Consider the following 18,449-nt stretch of genomic DNA (forward strand, 5'->3'; position numbering starts at 1 on the left):
ATACACGCGTGGCAGACATCATTCGCACACCCCACCCTATGCGCGCACGGATCTTACTGCACACACACACGGTGAATGCACCGCACGTGGCACACACTGTGCACATTACAAGGCACGCTCAGGCACACACGCCACTGACCGAACACATTGCAGACACCATTCGCACACCACACCACGCGGATCTTGCCGCACGCACACCGCACATGCTCACAGGGAACGCGCACCATACATGGCACAGACTGTGTTCTGTACATGGCATGCAAAACACACTGCAGACATCACACACACACAAACACACCAGGAAATCCCTTTGACTCGTATCATTTGATAACACTGCGTAGGTTTTGTACGGTTATTATCGACTGTGCCGAGACATCCGCTCTTCGTGTAATGACACCAGATCTGAAATTACTCCAACCTGCAAATTAATCAAGCCCCTGTCCAATGATTCTGGGCTTCTGTTCAGTTAATGGGTTAGCTATTTTAGTCTCAATATTAGCATCTTCTTTGTGTTGTTTCTCATTTAACCCATCCTTTTTGTGCAGTATTGTGAACTCCATTATCGTATGCATAGCTTGTTCGTAATGCCCATGCATTCTAACTAATCGATTTTTGGCACACAAAGTTCAAAGCACGTATTGTGAAGTTGAGAAGAGATTTTTTTTGACAATCGATGCCCCGTTACGAGTCTAATTTGGGCGACAGAGTGGCACATTGGTGACACCCAAGAAGGACCTGGGTTCGACTCCCGACTCAGCCACCATTCTGCGTGTGGAGTGTGTACATTCTCCCCCGTTCTGCATGGGTTTGTTGTCATACCCCCCAGCACCTCCGATTAGCACAGTTGGCTACGTACGGTGAGAAAGAAGTTCAACGTACACTCACGTGTACATTGACACACTTTGGTGGAATCACGGACCACAATCTGGATTGGAACCCCCCAATCTCAGTGGTGGCTGTTGGCTGGCTCACTGCCCTGATGCAAGCAACGTGAGCCACATGGAAAGTCTGCCAGGAGGGGCAGGGCAGGACAGGGCCGCATTGCTGAGTGGGGGAGGCGTGGGGAGGTAGGAGGAGGAAGAGGTGGGGGGGGAGAAGGCAGTGGGGGGTTCTTCTGGAATTTGAATCAAGCTGTCATAAAATAATTCAGGACGTGTGATTTCTTTTTTTCCCTTCAAGGTTGCCGAGCGCAGGCCCAAAAGCCCCCAAAACGCCGAACGGCCAGTAACAAACAGCACCGTCGAAGGTGTCGTGGATGAGAGTTGATTCGTCTCTTACCAATAAGCCAGCTTATTGGTAAGAGGTTGGGAATACTAGGACGACGGCAATTATGATGGGGGAGAGGGCATGCCAAAGTGAAGCAAGTGGTGACCTGCAGTGTGGAGGGAGAGTGAGTGGGTGGGTGAGTGTGTTGTTGTGACTTGCAGTGTGGTGGGAGTGAGTGGGTGAGGGAGTGAGTGAGTGTGGTGAGTGAGTGGGTGAGTGTGTTGTGGTGATCTGCAGTGTGGTGGGAGAGTGAGTGGGTGGGTGAGTGTGTTGTTGTGACTGCAGTGTGGAGGAAGAGTGAGTGAGTGGGTGAGTGTGTTGTGGTGACCTGCAGTGTGGTGGCTGAACACACGGCGTGGATGAGGCAACACAGTGAGACTCAACGTTGGTGGAATTCATGACAAGAGTCATTATGGCACTAGCGATAGAAGAGTGAAGAGGAGGCGACTGACCGTCGATGAGCGAGTGACGCGAGTGAATCACTCTAATGATGATTTAAAGTAATGATTTGCATCCACTGCTGGATGAAGCCCTCCCCATACTGTGCCAGTCCTGGGGATTGTTTAGCCATACGTCACCGTGCTGATCACTTGGTGAAAGTGGGAGGAGGTGAGGGTGGGGGGGGAGTACAGCAGTGGGAAGGGCGGTGTTCAGGGCCGGTTCAGATAATATCACTCTCCACTGGTGCTTGTCGTGGGCACGAATCAAATTCGCATTGTCGGGTTCAGACTGCGGTGAGGTCACCACTGCGTCAGCTGTTCACCTCCGCGGTAAATGCAGCTGTTGCCAAATACGGCGTGGTCGTGAGATTTCGGGACAATGCCCGGTGGGCCGTGTCATTGCGTGCTAGCCGTTGTTTCGTGTTCGTCATCCGCTATACCGTTAACGAACGGTGTTCGCCGCCGCCGCCGCCATTGTCGACAGAGGGCGAAATCCGCACTCTGTTTACATTTTTATCGAAGGAAATGAACGTCTCAGGTTACTCTCCCCCCCCACCTTCTTCTCTAGTACAACGGGAGAAGCTTGTAATTGGATGTCTAGTTTGGCGATCCACTCTGTGGCTTCCTGAGATGCCGAGTGGAGAAATGAGGTGCCTCCTCCCTCAACAGATCTCTGCAGGGCAGGGCAGGGCGGTGCGTCCCACGGCCTGGGACTTGTGGTCACGGTCGCACTTGGGGGTCACAGTCCCTCGCCTCCCACTCGTGCAGCGGGTGACCACCCCTGTGCGCATTCGGTTGGGTGACTTCCACCGTTCAAGTGGGGAAGCATCAACCTCCCATTCTCAAGCAGCTGTTCAAGACATCAGGTCACTTCATTGCCCTCGGTATAATATGCAGCGGATCAAATAACAACAATGAGTCACTCTTTGGTTCTTTGGGTAAAGTCACGTAGAAAGAAAATAAATCAAATAATAATAATAATTTTACTTAATTTATTTCCTGCAGTCACGAAAGCTTCGAATCTAGTTTGAACAACAATGAGATTGATTTGTTTTTGAAAGGGCCCCATCCTCCTTCACGCCGGGCATGAAGGAGTGCTTCATGAGCTAAATGGCTTTTTTTCAGAAAACGACCTGGCTACAATTATAGCTCAACGCGTGGAAATGTATAGCAGCCAATTGATCTGAACGCCGTGATGTTGATTCTAAATGCGGACAGAAAAACCGGAGAACCCAGAGGAAAAATCCACGTGACCACAGCGAGAGAGACGTGCAAACTCCACAAATATACAAGTCGGGATCGAAGCCACGACCTCATGCACACTAGGCGAGGGAGTTAACGTCTCACCACCGCGGAGAAGCAACTCCGGTCGTGCCCGCCGTGGGACGATTGAGTAGAATCGACTGTGGTCGTGACGCGAATGAATGGGAAATTATTGTGTCGCAGTTTGAATCTTGCGTCGTGATCATCAGACTCCGTGGCTCATCACATATTCTTGGGTTTTTTCTGGTAAAGTCACGTAGGTAAAAAATTAAAATTAATAAAAGTAAAATAAAATAAAAATCACGACGTTTCGGAGGCAACACAAGCTTCCGTCTTCAGGTGGAACCGTCACAGCACGCATGCTGTTTCAAGTAAATGAGAAATGAGAAGCTTGTGTTGCCTCCGAAACGTCGTGATTTTTATTTTATTTTTATTTTACTTTTAGTAATTTTAATTTTTTATCTACGTGACTTTACCGAAAAAACCCAAGAATATTAATCCTTGCAGTCACGAAAGCTTCAAATCTAGACTCATTACATCTCCAGTCATCAGCCAAAGTGCTCATTCGCACACGTGCCTGTTGTGGAAATTCCACGTTGCCATGACAGGGGGATGACCACTGTTGGCTTAGTCGACCCCAAGCTCGGAATTCCGAACGTGAGTCGAGTGTGCTAACCACAATGCCACATGGCCGGATGATCGTTTATTTTTAACACATTGCAAGTATATCCGTTTGTCAGTCCGCTGCTGGATGAAGGCCTCGCTATGCCCTGTCCATCACGGGGGAGGTTACTTGGCCATTATTCATTCTGCGCTGGTCAGGACAGCTTGGTCACGCGGGGAAGATTATTCGGCTGCTCTAAATTTCCACGTGGTAATTCACTTTGTTGAGCTATCATTGTGTGGCTCCGGTTGCTAATAGCTCAGTGGGCCTTACCTGGTAAAAAAAAAAATCTTTTTTTTCTTGTATTTTTTTTCGTGATTTGTTTACCTTTCCTACACTTGGCACTCCTGTCGTATTTTTGTGTTGTTGTTGTAACGCTCTGACATGTTCCGACTGGACATCTGTGACAAACAGCTTCATAGCTCATCTCGTTCCTGCAGTATAAATACACATTCAGAATCTGAAGGCGCAGGGTGCCGGCTCAGCATCTAGGCCCAGTAATTTTGTAACTGACGAACTCCCACCAGGGTCACGTGGGTGGAGTGCGCGCGCGACCGACCATTGTCGGACCGCCGCAGCGTATCGCCGCGAGCGCTGCGTGACGGGCGAGCCAACGGGGCGAGCGACGGGACTGGTAGATGAGGCTTCGCCGGCCGGTCGGGGCGGTCGTCGGCAGAATCTGCGTCCGCCACGGGCCCCGTGGTGTTTTGTGCCGCTTCGTGGGAAACCGCGGCGGTTGCCAACCGCCGTGTCCAGACCCGCACCTCCGATTAGCACGCTTGGCTACGTACGGTGCGACAGAAGTTCAACGTGCGTACGTGATCCCAACTCGGCACGCTTGGCTTGCGGCGAGGCATCGTCGAGCGCGAGGCATGTGCTCGCGTCTGCCGGCAGCGCTCGCCATTAAAAGCAAACTAAACCAAAGTTTAGGGGTCCCCCCCCCAAGCAGCTCAGGGGGGGGTGTGGGGGGTCTCGGACAGATTGGCGATTAAAATTTGGAGGTTCGCGTCATATCTCAGCGTGAACTCGGACGCTCGATTGTTATTGTTGTTTGAAAATAACACGAGAATAGGAAACACAAACTTGTGGTTGAGAAGGGGGCGCGTGTGGATCACACAATGCATCAGCCATGATCAGTCTACTGCTGGATGAAGGCCTCCCCCAAGCCGTTGCACTTGGTACATAACGGAATGTGGTCCGTGACTAGCCAGCGAACGTCTTTTGAAATTGAGTACCCTCGCCGCCACCGCCACCGCCGCTGCCCCTGCCGGTTCACCGTGAGCTGCCGAAACCCAACCGACGTGTTTGGAGTTCAGTAGTAGACTCAAATAAATAAATAAACAAATAAATAGGTAGGCGGATTGAGGACCTGCCGCTGCGGTTAGCGCACCGCGCTCTGAATCCGGCAATCCGAGTTGGTTTCCCAGCCACGGCCAACATCGGTGGCGAAAGAATATCTGAACAGGTATCTGGGCACCCCACTTCACCACACCCCGCAATGGCCCACGTGGTGAAGCATGGTTACGGTTGCCACTTTCTCCACCGACCAAACCCAGGCGGCGTATTCCTCACTCGGCGCACGGCTCTATCGGCACCGCGCAGTGTCCTCAAATAATGCTCAACCACAATGCCGGGTACCAGATCTCGGCACAAATCAATTCCCCGTCGCCCGAATGCAGAAGCCACTTGCCCTGACTGTCCGGGTCAGTCCGGGGGATCCGGACTTAGGCGACCCCAAGTCCGGATCCGGCAACCCCAATGACTGAAAAGCGTGGGGCAGGCTTCATCCAGCAGTGGATTGATGTTAGAGCGAGAGCGCCGAGAGTAAACGTGAGGGAGGAACGAACCAAAAAAGTAGCCGCGCTCTGTCAGCATGGCTGTATTGTTTTTGCAGCGCGATTGTTAACCGGATTCGGCGCGACGAGAGGTTGCGTAAGACCGACCGGAGGAATGTACAGTGTTAAGTGGCAGGTGAGGGCCCATGTAGAGATGATGAATATCTGGCTGGAGAGGCAAAAAAAAACAACAGACAAAGATCCCCCGTATAGCCTAAACGGACTTGAGGCAAGTGCTGTTAGTGAGCACCTATGAAGGCCGGCACGGCACTGGAGGGGGTGGGTGGCCAGCACCACGCTCGGCCGCCTTTGTTTCCCTAGTGGCGATGTTTGCACACCGCACCAGGTACTCATCTGAGGCTGAGTCGACCTAGGGGAGCCCCAGGGCCAGTTCAGGTAATCGTCACTGGGTGTTGACGACGAGCGGCAATCGAACCCGGGTGGCTGGGTTCGGACCGCAGCGCGCAAACCGCCACATTCCCACTCCCCGCAGCCCAGAGGTCGCAAACGGGTTTTGATTCCTTACCCGTACCCGGCCGCACCAGGGTCGCAATCGGGTACCCGGCTACCCGGCTAGCTGTACCCGGCCGGGTATCGGGTAGGGTACGGGTATCGGGTACCTGATTGCGACCTCTGGGATGAAGCCATGTTGCAGGCGCGGGTGGGTTGATTCTAGGAACTTGAATCGTGAGAAGAGACAAGACGTTGGGAAATGAGTGACAAACAGTTACTCACCAGTGACTCACGGCCTACCCGTACCCGTACCCGGCCGGGTACGGGTAGCCGGGTATCGGGTACCCCGTTGCGACCTCTGCCGCAGCCACATGGACACACGTCAACGTGAACTTTGCACGGCGATGCTCGCCGGGCAGCTAGGCGGCGGCGGCAGTGCTAACGCCTTGCAGCAAGAAGGGCCTGGGCTAGATTCCCGACCGGGGCATCTCTGTATGGGGTCCGTGTTTTCTCTCCCCTCCTCTTCTGCATTGTTCTCCTCTGGGTTCTCCGGTTTCCTCCTCGTATAGCTAACAAACAAAAGACACGGGCATTGGGCCACGCATCCCAATGCTGAATAATTACCTGCAAATTACTCAATTGGGGATTACGTTAGAGCAACGTTGCCCTCGACTGCAAAACACCTGACAGGACCCTCCCTGTCAAATAGTCTTGAGACTCAGTGAAGCTTTGTATGTACGTTGAACTTCTTTCGCACCGCACGTAAGGAACCGTGCCAATCGGAGGTGCTGGGGAAGGACAACAGACTAAACACAACAACAAGCAGTTCTAAAGAAATTAGTTTTCAATCTAGATGATTTAAAAGTGCATCACTCCAGTGGCTTCCTAATATCGGAAGGAAGAACTTTCCAGACGGCCGAAGAAACGCATCTGAAAGCGCCACGCGATGCGGTGACGAGCGGAGTTTGCGTGGTGATGGTTTATGCTCATGACAAGATTCTTGGGTTTCGGCCATCCATTTAGTACGTACGCCTGGAGGGGGGAGGGGGGGTTAACCCAAATGCGTACGGCTGGTCCAATGACAATGTACGTACGCATAGGAAACGGGGGGGGGGGGGGGGTGTTGGTGAAGCCTCGATAATTATTTGTCTCCATTGGCATTCAAATGAGTTAAATCATCCGGCGGTGGACTATGTTTGCTTAAACACGTCAATATTATTACTCCGTGATCTTTTCTGCGTGGATTAAATATCGGTCGTTTCCTAGGATTCGGGGGGGGGGGGTGCGTCAATCGTACATACGCAGGTCGGGGGGGGGGGGGGAGTGTAAAAAGTACGGGTGCGTACTAAATTGGTGGTCCCTAAACAAGCGTCACGCAAATTATTCCAGTGAGATCACTCATGGCAACATCGCTGTCCCCCCCCCCCCACTACAAAAAAACTTTGTCGAAACTTCCTTGAAAAAAAGTCTTGAGACTCCATGGGGCTTTCTTGGGCTACACGGCAGTGGACGCGGTCATCCCGTTAGGGTCATTCCGTGTCGAGATTTTGCTGATATTCTGTGTCGTGGCAGTTACGCATTAGGAATTAACCCAGGCCAAATGTTTCAGCTCGGTGCTGAATGGTCACTGACCTGCGTCCCCTTTAGTCGGGGGGGGGGGGACAAAAACCTCGACGAGATTTTGGCGATCTAAAACCCGGTCATTGAGAAATGACGTTAGCCCTGTGAATACTTCTGTGGTGCTCATTGACATAGTTGCTGCTGTAGTACAATACACCTGCACTTGAGTCGTGTGATGCTGCTCGGAGATCGTTGTCTCGTGGGGTTAGGTGCTACATTTGGGCAAGGGTCTGGTTGGCTAATGTAGTTAAGGCCAGGGTTAGAGCTCGTTAGGGCCTGGTTGGCTAGTGCAATTAGTGCTAGGGTTTGGATAGGGCCTGGTAGAATAGTGTAGTTAGGGATAACTTTGGATGGTTTGTGTAGTCAGGGCTAGGGTTCGGATAGGGCTTGGTTGGCTAGTGTAGTCAGGGCTAGGGTTGGGATAGGGCCTGGTTGGCTAGTGTAGTTAGGGATAACTTTGGTTGGCTCGTATAGTCAGGGCTAGGGTTGGGATAGGGCCTGGTTGGCTAGAGTTCTGAGAGCTTGCGTCTGGTTGGCTATCGTCTGGTTACGGATAGGGTGATGTTCGTGTGATAATTGTTTTTTTACCCTTTTATCTGGCAACAAAACGGACACCTTTTTGTCAGTTTTGTTGCCAGATAAAAGGGTAAAAAACCAATTATCATATTTTGCTACTGGCTAAGGAGGTTCCAATGGTGATGTTCGTGTCTAGTTTGCTATGTTGGGATTAGGAGTCAAGTGGGTGTGTTGCTGGCGAGTGTGGCTAACGGGAGGGCTTGTGTTAGGCTGGCGAGTGCCCTCTGCACCCATCCCGCAGAGGTTTCCGTTTCCATTTTCGGTGTCAAGAAACTGGGTGGGGACGAGCGGCGCTCCTCCGTGCTCATTGAAGCACAGCGGTGACTCTTCTTCCGCTCGCTGCGAGAAAAATAACGTGCGCCGATGCCGGCCGGCGCGATGGGTGATCGAGAGCTGGGCGGCGGCGATGAAAGTGTCGTGACGGGCGACGTCCTCCTCCCAGACAATTAGAATCGAGATGTGCGGTGTGAGTCATCGGGAAGACGTGGGCTCGGCCGCCGTCGGGCGACAGTGGGGCGCGGGCGCACACCCCGTGGTTTTGTTGCCGGGCGTGTGGGAGCGGCGGAACAGGTGACGGCTTGCTCGCGATTCTTCTGCGGATCCACGGCGGGGCCCCTCACACGACCCCGAGCGGTTCGTCGCCTCCCGAACTCTGTTGGCTCCTTTGTGCGGGGGCCATCGAGTGAGTGTCGTGATGCGCTAATTGGAGTTATGAGCTACAATCCGGTCAGGCGACTCGGTGGCAGAGCGAGTAGCCCGCATTCTTGGGGGTTGAAAATTCAGATCTCTTGTTTGGGGTCCCTGACTCTCCAACCGTTGGTTCCCAAGGATCGCCCCCCACCCTATGCCGATTGGCCGGCATTTTTGGATCATTGAGTTGAACAAAACCGTTCTCTCCAGCGCTCTGCGGCATTCTGCGACGCACGCGCAGTAACCTTTGACCCTCGCTGTCATTGGCCGCAGGGCCTCCTTCACCCCGCGCATCAGCAAACACTGCACTGTGGCAGCCCTTGTACACACTGTCTTCTCACCTCATAGCCACACCCTCATTTTAACCCAATCCTCGTCATCACCATCTCCAACATCACTGCATCCAGCGCGTTTAAGTGTCACAATTCGGTCGCAACAGATCAACGCTTTAATTAATATTGCTCTACACTTTAATCGCGGAGGTCAGAACACCGCAGGGGCAGATGCGGCTCTCTCCTGCGCTAACGGACATTTAAAAGTTTACCCGCAGCTTCACTGCGGTCACCAATCTCAAACCAACGACCACAAGGTGTAACGCCACCGCCCGCTCCGATCATTCGCCGGCAGCGTTTTGGGAATTCGCCACGAGGCTGCTTCTGAAGCCCCCCACGGACTGTCCCTCTGTCCTTGACACGAGCATTGTTACACACTCCCAACCAATTCTAGATTTGAAGCTTTCGTGACTGCAAGGATTCATATTCTTGGGTTTTTTCGGTAAAGTCACGTAGGTAAAAAAATACAAATTAATAAAAGCTAAATAAAATAAAATAAAATTCACGACGTTTCGGAGGCAACACAAGCTTCCGTCTTCAGGTTGAACCGTCACAGCACGCTTGTTGTATCAAGTAAATGAGAAATTCCAAGAGATACTACCCCGTATATATACTGGTTGAGGGGGGGGAGGAGCCAGGACAGGCCCCCTTTTTATTATTATGGTAAGGTTGGTGCGGCTGAAACGTCGTGATTTTTATTTTATTTTTATTTTACTTTTATTAATTTTAACTTTTTTTACCTACGTGACTTTACCGAAAAAACCCAAGAATATGACTCCCAACCACCTCCCCCGTCGTACAGAAGAATAACCTGCACGAGCTCTGCGTACGAAATCTCTCCTTATTACACTGGTCAACACACTTTTTCTGGCATAAGGTATTCCAACGGCTTTCGGGTAATTTTGGGGTGCCGATTCCAAATCTGGCATCAGTTTTTGTCTATCGCGTCAGGTTTTTGAGATATCAAATATTGTATTTTCAATAAAAACTGCAGAAGAAAAATATTAAATAAATGTGGATATCTACATAAAATTATATTATAAACACACTATCCTAAAAGTACAGCACCATATTTTAACACTAAAGCAGTCACTGACTCATAACAACTTGCAATCATAAGTGACAGAGTTAATTTCGGGTAAAATCAATGAAAATGGGGTATGCCGATAGCATAAAATGAGATGTGATAGAGCAAATCTGAGATCAGATTTGAAATCGGCACCCTGAAATTAGTCTAAAACAGCTGCAAAAGTCCAGGCCAGAAAAAAATGTTGGAGTCTCGCTGCCCGTCAATGTCATCTCCCGCTCTGCGTTGCCACTGCCTGGCTCTCGCTACGAACACCGGGTGCAGAGGTTGCCGCTCCCCTCGTGGGTCTTGCCGTGGCCATGCCGCAGATGAAAGGGCCCGCAACCGCTGAGAGCCCGGGTTTGAATCCGGGTGTCGGCCACACATTGATTAAACCTCAGCGCATTCGTAAATAACACCGTGGCCTTAAATGGGAACAATATAACATAGGTGACATTTTGGGAATTGGCCCTTCTTTATAATGAGCCTGGATTCTCAAGTGTATTGATTTGATAGTCTTGGCCACTAATTGTTTGGTATTAAATAATATAAATTATTATTGTTTGAATTATTATAAAATATTAAAATACAAAATCTTGACACTTTTTTTTACAAATAAATGCATGTATAAATGAATCGCGATTTGGTTTTAAATGTAACGATGCAACATATCGCTGCATTGCAAACCGTGCAAGGAGAGACGCACGGTGAATAATGCATCGATTGCAACTCTCGCTGCAGTCCCTGGAGCTTGCTGGATTTACCGGAGCTATGAAAACCCCGCGCATCCTGCAGAACCTGTCATCGTAATACGATGCGATGGGTGTGTGGGCAGCCGTGTCCACCTCTCCTCGAATTCGACACGAATCCCAGAGGCACCGGCAAATATAATAATCATAATCACGTTCATTGCCACGCGGTAATCCCAACAACTTGGGGCCCACCGCTACTGCCGCCTCCGCCGCCGCCTTAACCCTCGCCTGACCCCCTGCCTTGCCGCATTTAAATTCCAGGAAAATATTGAAGTGCAACTGTACGCGGTGATTTCTGGCAGCTATACACGGTGGCTTTCGTGAGCCAATTGTCGAGGCATTATTATTGATGCGTGCACGGCCGCGGAATGATCATTAGAGGCCCTGTGAAAGTCACGGTTTCGCCCCGAAGCCTTGCAAGTCGGACTATTCCCGCACGTCTTGCTAAAACGTTGTTTAGTAAACACGGAGGCCCACGTTGGCAGTGGTGTGGCGTTGCAAGCAACGGTTCCAGCAAACGCGACGTCCTCTTCCGTTAACGCCGCTGCCTCGTTGTCGGGCCGCGGCTCCTCACTGTTTCTCGCAAGTGCCGCTCCGGCTTCTGGTTGCGGCAATTACCGCGTTAGCATTTACTTCCCCACCCCCCCCCCCCCGAACTATGTCATCTGCACTGCGGTATTTCACGCGAGGGCATTGCACGCGCGGCAGAGGCTCGGCTGGAGAACGTTGAGCGGCATGTCGCGGTGGCAGCGGCGTGCTGCTGCCTGCGTTAGGAGCACAGACGCGTCGCTTGAGGTAGCGGTCATGGCAGATCGGCGAGTCCACGCGGCGCTTTTTAATTAAATTCCTCTCGACCAGATATTGACGCGTGGCTACGACGTGGTACGTGGCGATCCTGCCTCCCCCCCACCGGTCTAAATTAAACAGTTACCAAGTAAAGCCATAATACAGGTTTTTTTTTTAGTTAGATCGCCAATTAGTAAGGTTTTTTACGTAAACAGAACATGCCAATTCGTTACTAGTACAGCACACCCGTGTGTTGGAGAGTACATCCACAACATTTACAATCTGAGTACATTTCGTCAGTAATCACAACCAGCATCATCAGGTGGCAGCCAGATTTGTGGTAAATTATCCAGGTAATGCCCACTAAGCTATGTAGCTCTTTTTCAAAAGAGACCTGGCTATCACAAATAATTGCTCAACGAAGTGGCTAATCATCAAGTGGAAATGTATAGCAGCCAAATACTCTGAACCTGGTGATGTTGATTCTAAATGTGGAGGGAAAAACTGGAGGGCCTGGAGAAAAATCCACGCGACCACGGGGAGAGAGAGAGACACCGCAGACTCCAAATATACAGCAGCAGGCGTCAGGGTCGGGATCAAACCCGCGACCTCCTGTATACCAGGCGAGGTAGTTAACATCTCCTAGCCACCTAGGTGCCCCAAATTGAGACCCGTGTTGTGTTATGTTGGCATTAATTGTATCACGGAGAGACTGCCTCCCAACATAGGAATGTGGAATTACCGCTGAGAGGAGCACGGCTGCGCGCCCGTTCGTGCCGGGCGGCACTGTGACCGGACGGACCACGTCGTTACTGAGCGCGTTCGGCTGCTCTCGTTGTCCCTGGGTGTGGTGTGATGGTGGTGGTGGCGGTGTTTGTGGCGGTGGTGCTGGTGGTGGCGGTGGCGGTGGTGGTGCCGGTGGTGGCATGCAAACAAACGAGCGGCTAAAATACAGCAAGTTGGCACAGCAGGGGGCGCACAGCTGGTGCATCTGCCAGTCATCTCAGTCAACCCATGGCACCTGCTGGGTCTGTCCCGCCACCTCCTGTGAGCGAGCCTTCGACACTTCACGTGGCCTTAAATTGCACCTGCGCTGGCACAGGCGCCGTGGTGACTTTACCGCCACTTAGTGGTGAATGGCGCTGGGTGTTGTTGTTGGCTGCTGGTGGCTTTGGGCTCACTCCACGTGTCTCTTTCTCTCTCTCTCCCTCCCCGTGTGTTTTCCCGCAGTTTGTTAGCGAGAAGGTGGGCGGAGCGGAGGGGACGAAGCTCGACGATGACTTCCTGGAGATGGAAAAGGTTTGTGGCGCTTGGCTGCGCGGTTATTCAATTACCACCGATTGTATCCCAAGTGGGGTTGCTGCCACTGTGGTTTCGTGGATTCTAACGAGGATTGGACGTCATCTCAGACTTTGGAATGACTCCCTTTTTCTGACTTATTCCAACCTCGCTACACTCAAGAAACGTGTTAGCGAGCTTATTTGTTTACATCTTCAACGGTGCTGTTTGTTGCTGGCCACTTGCTATATTTTGGGCCTTCGGGCCCTTGTGCTCAGCGACCGTGATAGAACGTAAAAATAAAGAGATACTGCATCCCGTGCCTCGCCCCCCCCCACCTCCCCACCCACCCCGGATCCTCGACTGCGTCGTCCGAGCCAGTGGTCGTGGAACTGTTGACACGCGTGATCCATCTCGCACGACACGTGGCGCTGGCCGTGGTGTATGTATGTATGTTGTTTGTTGTTGTTGTTGTTGAACTTCTTTCGCACTGTATGTTTGCCGACTGTGCTAATCGGAGGTGCGAGGATAAACCAGAGTTCGCGCGATGGTTTCTGCTCCTTGACCAGATCAGCAAGGTGGCGTGGTTCACTTCTGGCAAGCGCTTTGTGTGTGACGAGTGCGACCTTCTAATGCCTTCGTTCGGCGTGCGTCTGATGGTGCGACACGCGCGTGCAGAAAATTGACACGACCCAGAAAGCAGTGGTGGACATTGTCACCAAGACTCAGGAGTACCTGCAGCCCAACCCAGGTACCTTCCTTCTCCTCCCGCTCGTCTCCCACTGCTGTTTGACTGCTTCGCCTTTTTCGCCGTGGGTGGTCGTGGTGGTGGCGGCACTGGGGACCGTACCCGGCGCTTTACTTTTAAGCCAGTCGATCCGCAACACTGTCGCGGGATTTGTTTTGGCACCCAGCCGCATCCATCTTCACCTTATTGTGTGTTCTGAAAAAATAATGAATTTGAGGACATGAAAGTGACGCGTGTGCGTTGGGTTCCGTCGCGCTCTCCGACATGCCCTTGTCATCGCGACGTTACGATCCGAACTGTGCAGCGAGATGTCATCGCCTTACCCTGCAGGGCCAAATACTGTCAGTGCCGTTTTTTTATATCGCCGAGGTTTTAGACAACGGTTGGATTAATTTGGCTCATTTTATTTCGGTCAGATCCCTAATAGCAACACAACCATATGACTAAGAAGGTGTTTATTTTGGATCATCATTGCCAGAGTGATCATGGGCCCCCTGTCACAGACAGACATACAGAGTTCATTGTAAAACTCTTTCAACCTGACGTGGAAAGCGTCACAACGAACCCCTGTAGCCTCAGCCTTGCCACGTCTAAAAAAATTGCATTGGCAGGCCTGGTTTATTGATTAATTGCTTGTTGTTTATTGATTGGCTATGGAAGCACTTGGAATGCATTTGCTCGAGTGGGTCGGTGGTTGGGATCGGGTGGTGGCTGGGTGAGTGGCTGTGAGGGGGCTGCGTGGCTGGGTGGGGGGGTAAGTGAGAGGCTGGGTGGCTAGATGAGTGGCTGGGAGGGTGGCTGGGAGAGTGGCTGAGTGACTGGGGTGGTGCGTAGCTGGGTGGGTGGTGGGGGAGGGTGGGTGGGTGAGTATGTGACTTGGTGGCTGCACGGATGGCTGGTGGGTAGCCGGGTGGTTGGCTGGCGTTGCGCGTGCTGTGTAAGCGTGCTGCCCTCGGGGTGAAATTCCCAGCGCGAGCTTGAGGTGGTGGCGGCGGTGGTGGCGCTGGTAGTGGGGCGGGGTGGGGATCACGACAAGGAGGAGCAGGCCTCCTCTGGAATAATTCCTGTCTCCTCTGTGAGCTTTAATAACGGCCGCCCCTCTTCACTCCCTGTCGCTAAATATGAAGTGGAGAGTGGGGGTGTTGCAAAGCCGCGCCGTGTCAGCTGAAATTCCGCCAGAGGTCAACACGGGCACTGGCCTCGCCAAGCGCGACTAATTACGCTGTAGATCGTTGTCACGGCGGGCACTGGACATCAATGTCAATGGGAGCGAGTTTGGGGGGTCTCCTCTGTGTGAATTTGAGTAATAAATGTAAAGCTATCCAATGCAAGTGGGCACGAGCACAGGACGTGGTGCTGGCAGCGGTGATGACCAGTGGCGGAGATGAACTACTGAGTGGCAGCCTAAGGAGGGGAACGCACCCAAGAGGACGCGCCCCCATGGAGATGGAGTAATGAGATCGGCTCCGATGAATGTGCCGGGAGTCTCGTTTGTTCATTGGAACGTGAGGGATGGCGAGGGCTTGGGGAAGCCTTCGTCTCGCCGTGGGTTGATGATGATTGATGATGGTGAAGCTCGACGGAGCTCCTCCAGAGAGTATCTTTGGCCTACTCTTCCACGCTGGCCAGACGTCTTGGAAGAGGGTGGGATCCCCCGCACTTTACCCCCAACGACACGGGACCTGCCGATCGACTGTGCTGCACGCGCTTCACACTGCCGGGTGGGCAGAGAGACTGGAGGGATTTCAGAAACTCGCACCGTCGCTTGCGCGGCCGCGCCGGGAGGGGTGGCATCGAGCCGGCGACCTCTTAAGTTACGACTGTGACAGCAGCAGCACCCAACTCAAACAGTGACACAGCGATCTCATTTTTCAAGCGGTGCGGTTTTGGCGGCTACCGATCGGGCGCGCTCGAGCGGGCGGACGCGCGTAGACGTTCATTGCACGCAACGACGATGACAGCGGTGGTGGCGACGGCGCCCTGCTGCTTCTCATGTGACCTTGCGTGGTTGTGCCGGCGCTGTCCCATCGATTGTCGCCACCCGTCCGATCAATTCCGTTCGTGTTGCGGTAAAAAAAAAACATTCACGGGGCGGGGAAGGGGGTGAGCGGGGGGGGGGGCAACTCTACGGCAAGTCCCACTGACCCCCGGTTACATTTTACGTCCCCCTGCGAATCCGTACGGATTGTGCGGCTTGTTTGACCGCACTTCACCGCTGCGGTCGGCGTTGTGCGTCGGTGGATGCCGCCACACGGCTGGATTTAAATGACGACCGGCGCCGTTGATTCACTTTGTCGAAATGTGCTGTCTTGGCAGACTTGTGGGTAATGCAGAACTAACATAGCAAAGAAAATGATGGAGTTTGTACGGATTGCCTCAAGGAAATAACATTGCATCCATCTCATGGCAATGGTGAGATGGATGTCCCGAGCAACAGCTGTTTGTTCAGCGAGTCTCATCAGCAGTGAATGTGCCCCAATTGAGGCCAGCACTGTTCGAGTAAGAAAGCCAACGGCCCAGCATTGTGGGGCCTAACCCTGATTAGCGAAATAATGTCAACTTACTTTGCGGGGGAGGCCAAGAGTGCAGGAGCTGTGGCACCCTGGGTTCAAATCCAGGTTTCAGCCCGCCATGTTTTCAAGCGCAGCACATTAAATTCGTGTCTGCAGTGTAGTTGCTCTTGAATTCCAGCGCTGGGAATTGTATAAAGAGTGTAGGTCTGACTGCCATGCGACGAACTTGACTGTGAGTAGCAGGGCGTGCGAGAAAGCGCTGCCCACTACTATGTAGACCAGAGAGCATCTGAAGGGGCCTCAGAGATGGCTCTGTCATATCCGAGTCTGCGGATTAAATAGGGGAAAATTGTACTTTCTGCAACAACAACAAACCTTTACACCATTGGAACCTCATTTGCCAGTAAAAAATTTGATAATTGGTTTTTTACCCTTCTATCTGGCAACAAAAATGACACCTTTTTTTACAAGGAGTCATGTTTGCATAGACCACAATACCAAAAGGCGCCTTTTGGCGTCATCTGGTCCAACCCATGTGAGACTAGGCTCTAAGGAAAGCTGTCTCGGGTGTGGACCAATCAACTTCAAGGACAGTGCATACAGAGTTATGTTTTTTGTTTGCATTATGACTGCAGGTATTGTGGTCTATGCAAACATGACTCCTTGTAAAAAAGGTGTCAGTTTTGTTGCCAGATAGAAGGGTAAAAAAACTATTATTATAACAAAAAACCTCATTTGCTGCCCCCTACATATATTTATGTATTTATAAAACAAATAGTGAATCTTGTTTTAGTTCTTGCACACAGTGGTAGGCCTCTGCTACAGCTTGTGCCAGGCTAAGTGCATTCTTGAAACTACGTGAAGTGCTGAAGGCTTGCTGGCAGGAGGTCTCATAACAGACCCAGGTGATAAGGGAGAAGCCATAGAGGTACCTTCATTTTGTTTGTTGAATGTACCATTCCAGGTGAAGTAACAATTGGTAAGGCAGTGCCTCACCAAAGTTGGTACATCAGGATTTAGTCCCTGTTTGACCAAGTCTTCAATGATTGCTATGGTGTCAGGTACAGGTACCTTGGTGAACAGAGAGACTACATCGAAGCTGACAAGCAAATCATCTGGAGACAGTGAAATGTCCTTGATTAGAGAAACCAAGCGAGCTGAATTAAGTACTGCTGAGGTGGTCTTGCCCGTGAATGGAAGCAGGGTCTCAGACAGAAATGGGGCCAGTTTGTCGGTAGGTGAGTTGATGGTAGAAACGATAGGACGGAGTGGAGTACCTTCTTTATGGATTTTTGGAAGACAATAAAATCTGGGTGGTCTAGCAGCTGAAGGTTTTGGAGAGAGCTGCTTTTTCGATTATATTAGAGAAGTCGAATTAGTGATGATATTGTTGGTTTTTGTAGCCAGGTGGTTGGTAGGATCTTTGTTGATTTTAGTATAACTGCCATCACATTAAGCAGGTCCTGGATTTTGTTGTTGTATTTGGTTTTATCCATGATGACCGTGGCATTGCCCGTGTCGGCTGAAAGGATGACAATGTCATCTCTCTTTTTCAATTGAGCGAGTTCAGAGCGCTCGTCCCTGCTGATGCTACTAATGGGTTTCTTAGCGTTTTTGAGGATGGCGGCGATTTCAGATCTTGCCACGTCTGCTGGGATGTGACCTAAACCTTTGAGGGCCACGTCACCCTGGGCAAGGATATCATCCACTGGGATGTGACCCAGACCTTTGAGGGCCACGTCACCCTGGGCAAGGATATCATCCACTGGGATGTGACCTAAACCTTTGAGGGCCACGTCAACCTGGGCAAGGATATCATCCACTGGGATGTGACCGAAACCTTTGAGGGCTCACGTCACCCTGGGCAAGGATATCATCCACTGGGATGTGACCTAAACCTTTGAGGGCCACGTCAACCTGGGCAAGGATATCATCCACTGGGATGTGACCCAGACCTTTGATGGCCACGTCACCCTGGGCAAGGATATCATCCACTGGGATGTGACCTAAACCTTTGAGGGCCACGTCAACCTGGTCAAGGATATCATCCACTGGGATGTGACCTAAACCTTTGAGGGCCACGTCAACCTGGGCAAGGATATCATCCACTGGGATGTGACCTAAACCTTTGAGGGCCACGTCAACCTGGGCAAGGATATCATCCACT

At 51.6% G+C, this 18,449-nt stretch overlaps 1 protein-coding gene across 3 annotated transcripts in view; it reads left to right on the forward strand.

Moving 5' to 3' along the window:
- The window catches only part of LOC144945934 (endophilin-A3-like), a 73,245-nt gene that overhangs the window by 16,628 nt on the left and 38,168 nt on the right, over positions 1-18,449 (forward strand). For all 3 annotated transcript variants that reach the window (XM_078874594.1, XM_078874595.1, XM_078874596.1), the window contains exons 2-3: positions 12,974-13,042; positions 13,700-13,772. In XM_078874594.1, coding sequence (XP_078730720.1) covers positions 12,974-13,042; positions 13,700-13,772 — 142 coding nt within the window. The remainder of the gene's footprint in view (positions 1-12,973; positions 13,043-13,699; positions 13,773-18,449) is intronic.

The sequence above is a fragment of the Lampetra fluviatilis genome, chromosome 39, assembly GCF_964198595.1.
Source record: "Lampetra fluviatilis chromosome 39, kcLamFluv1.1, whole genome shotgun sequence".
In the NCBI taxonomy this organism is placed as follows: domain Eukaryota; kingdom Metazoa; phylum Chordata; class Hyperoartia; order Petromyzontiformes; family Petromyzontidae; genus Lampetra; species Lampetra fluviatilis.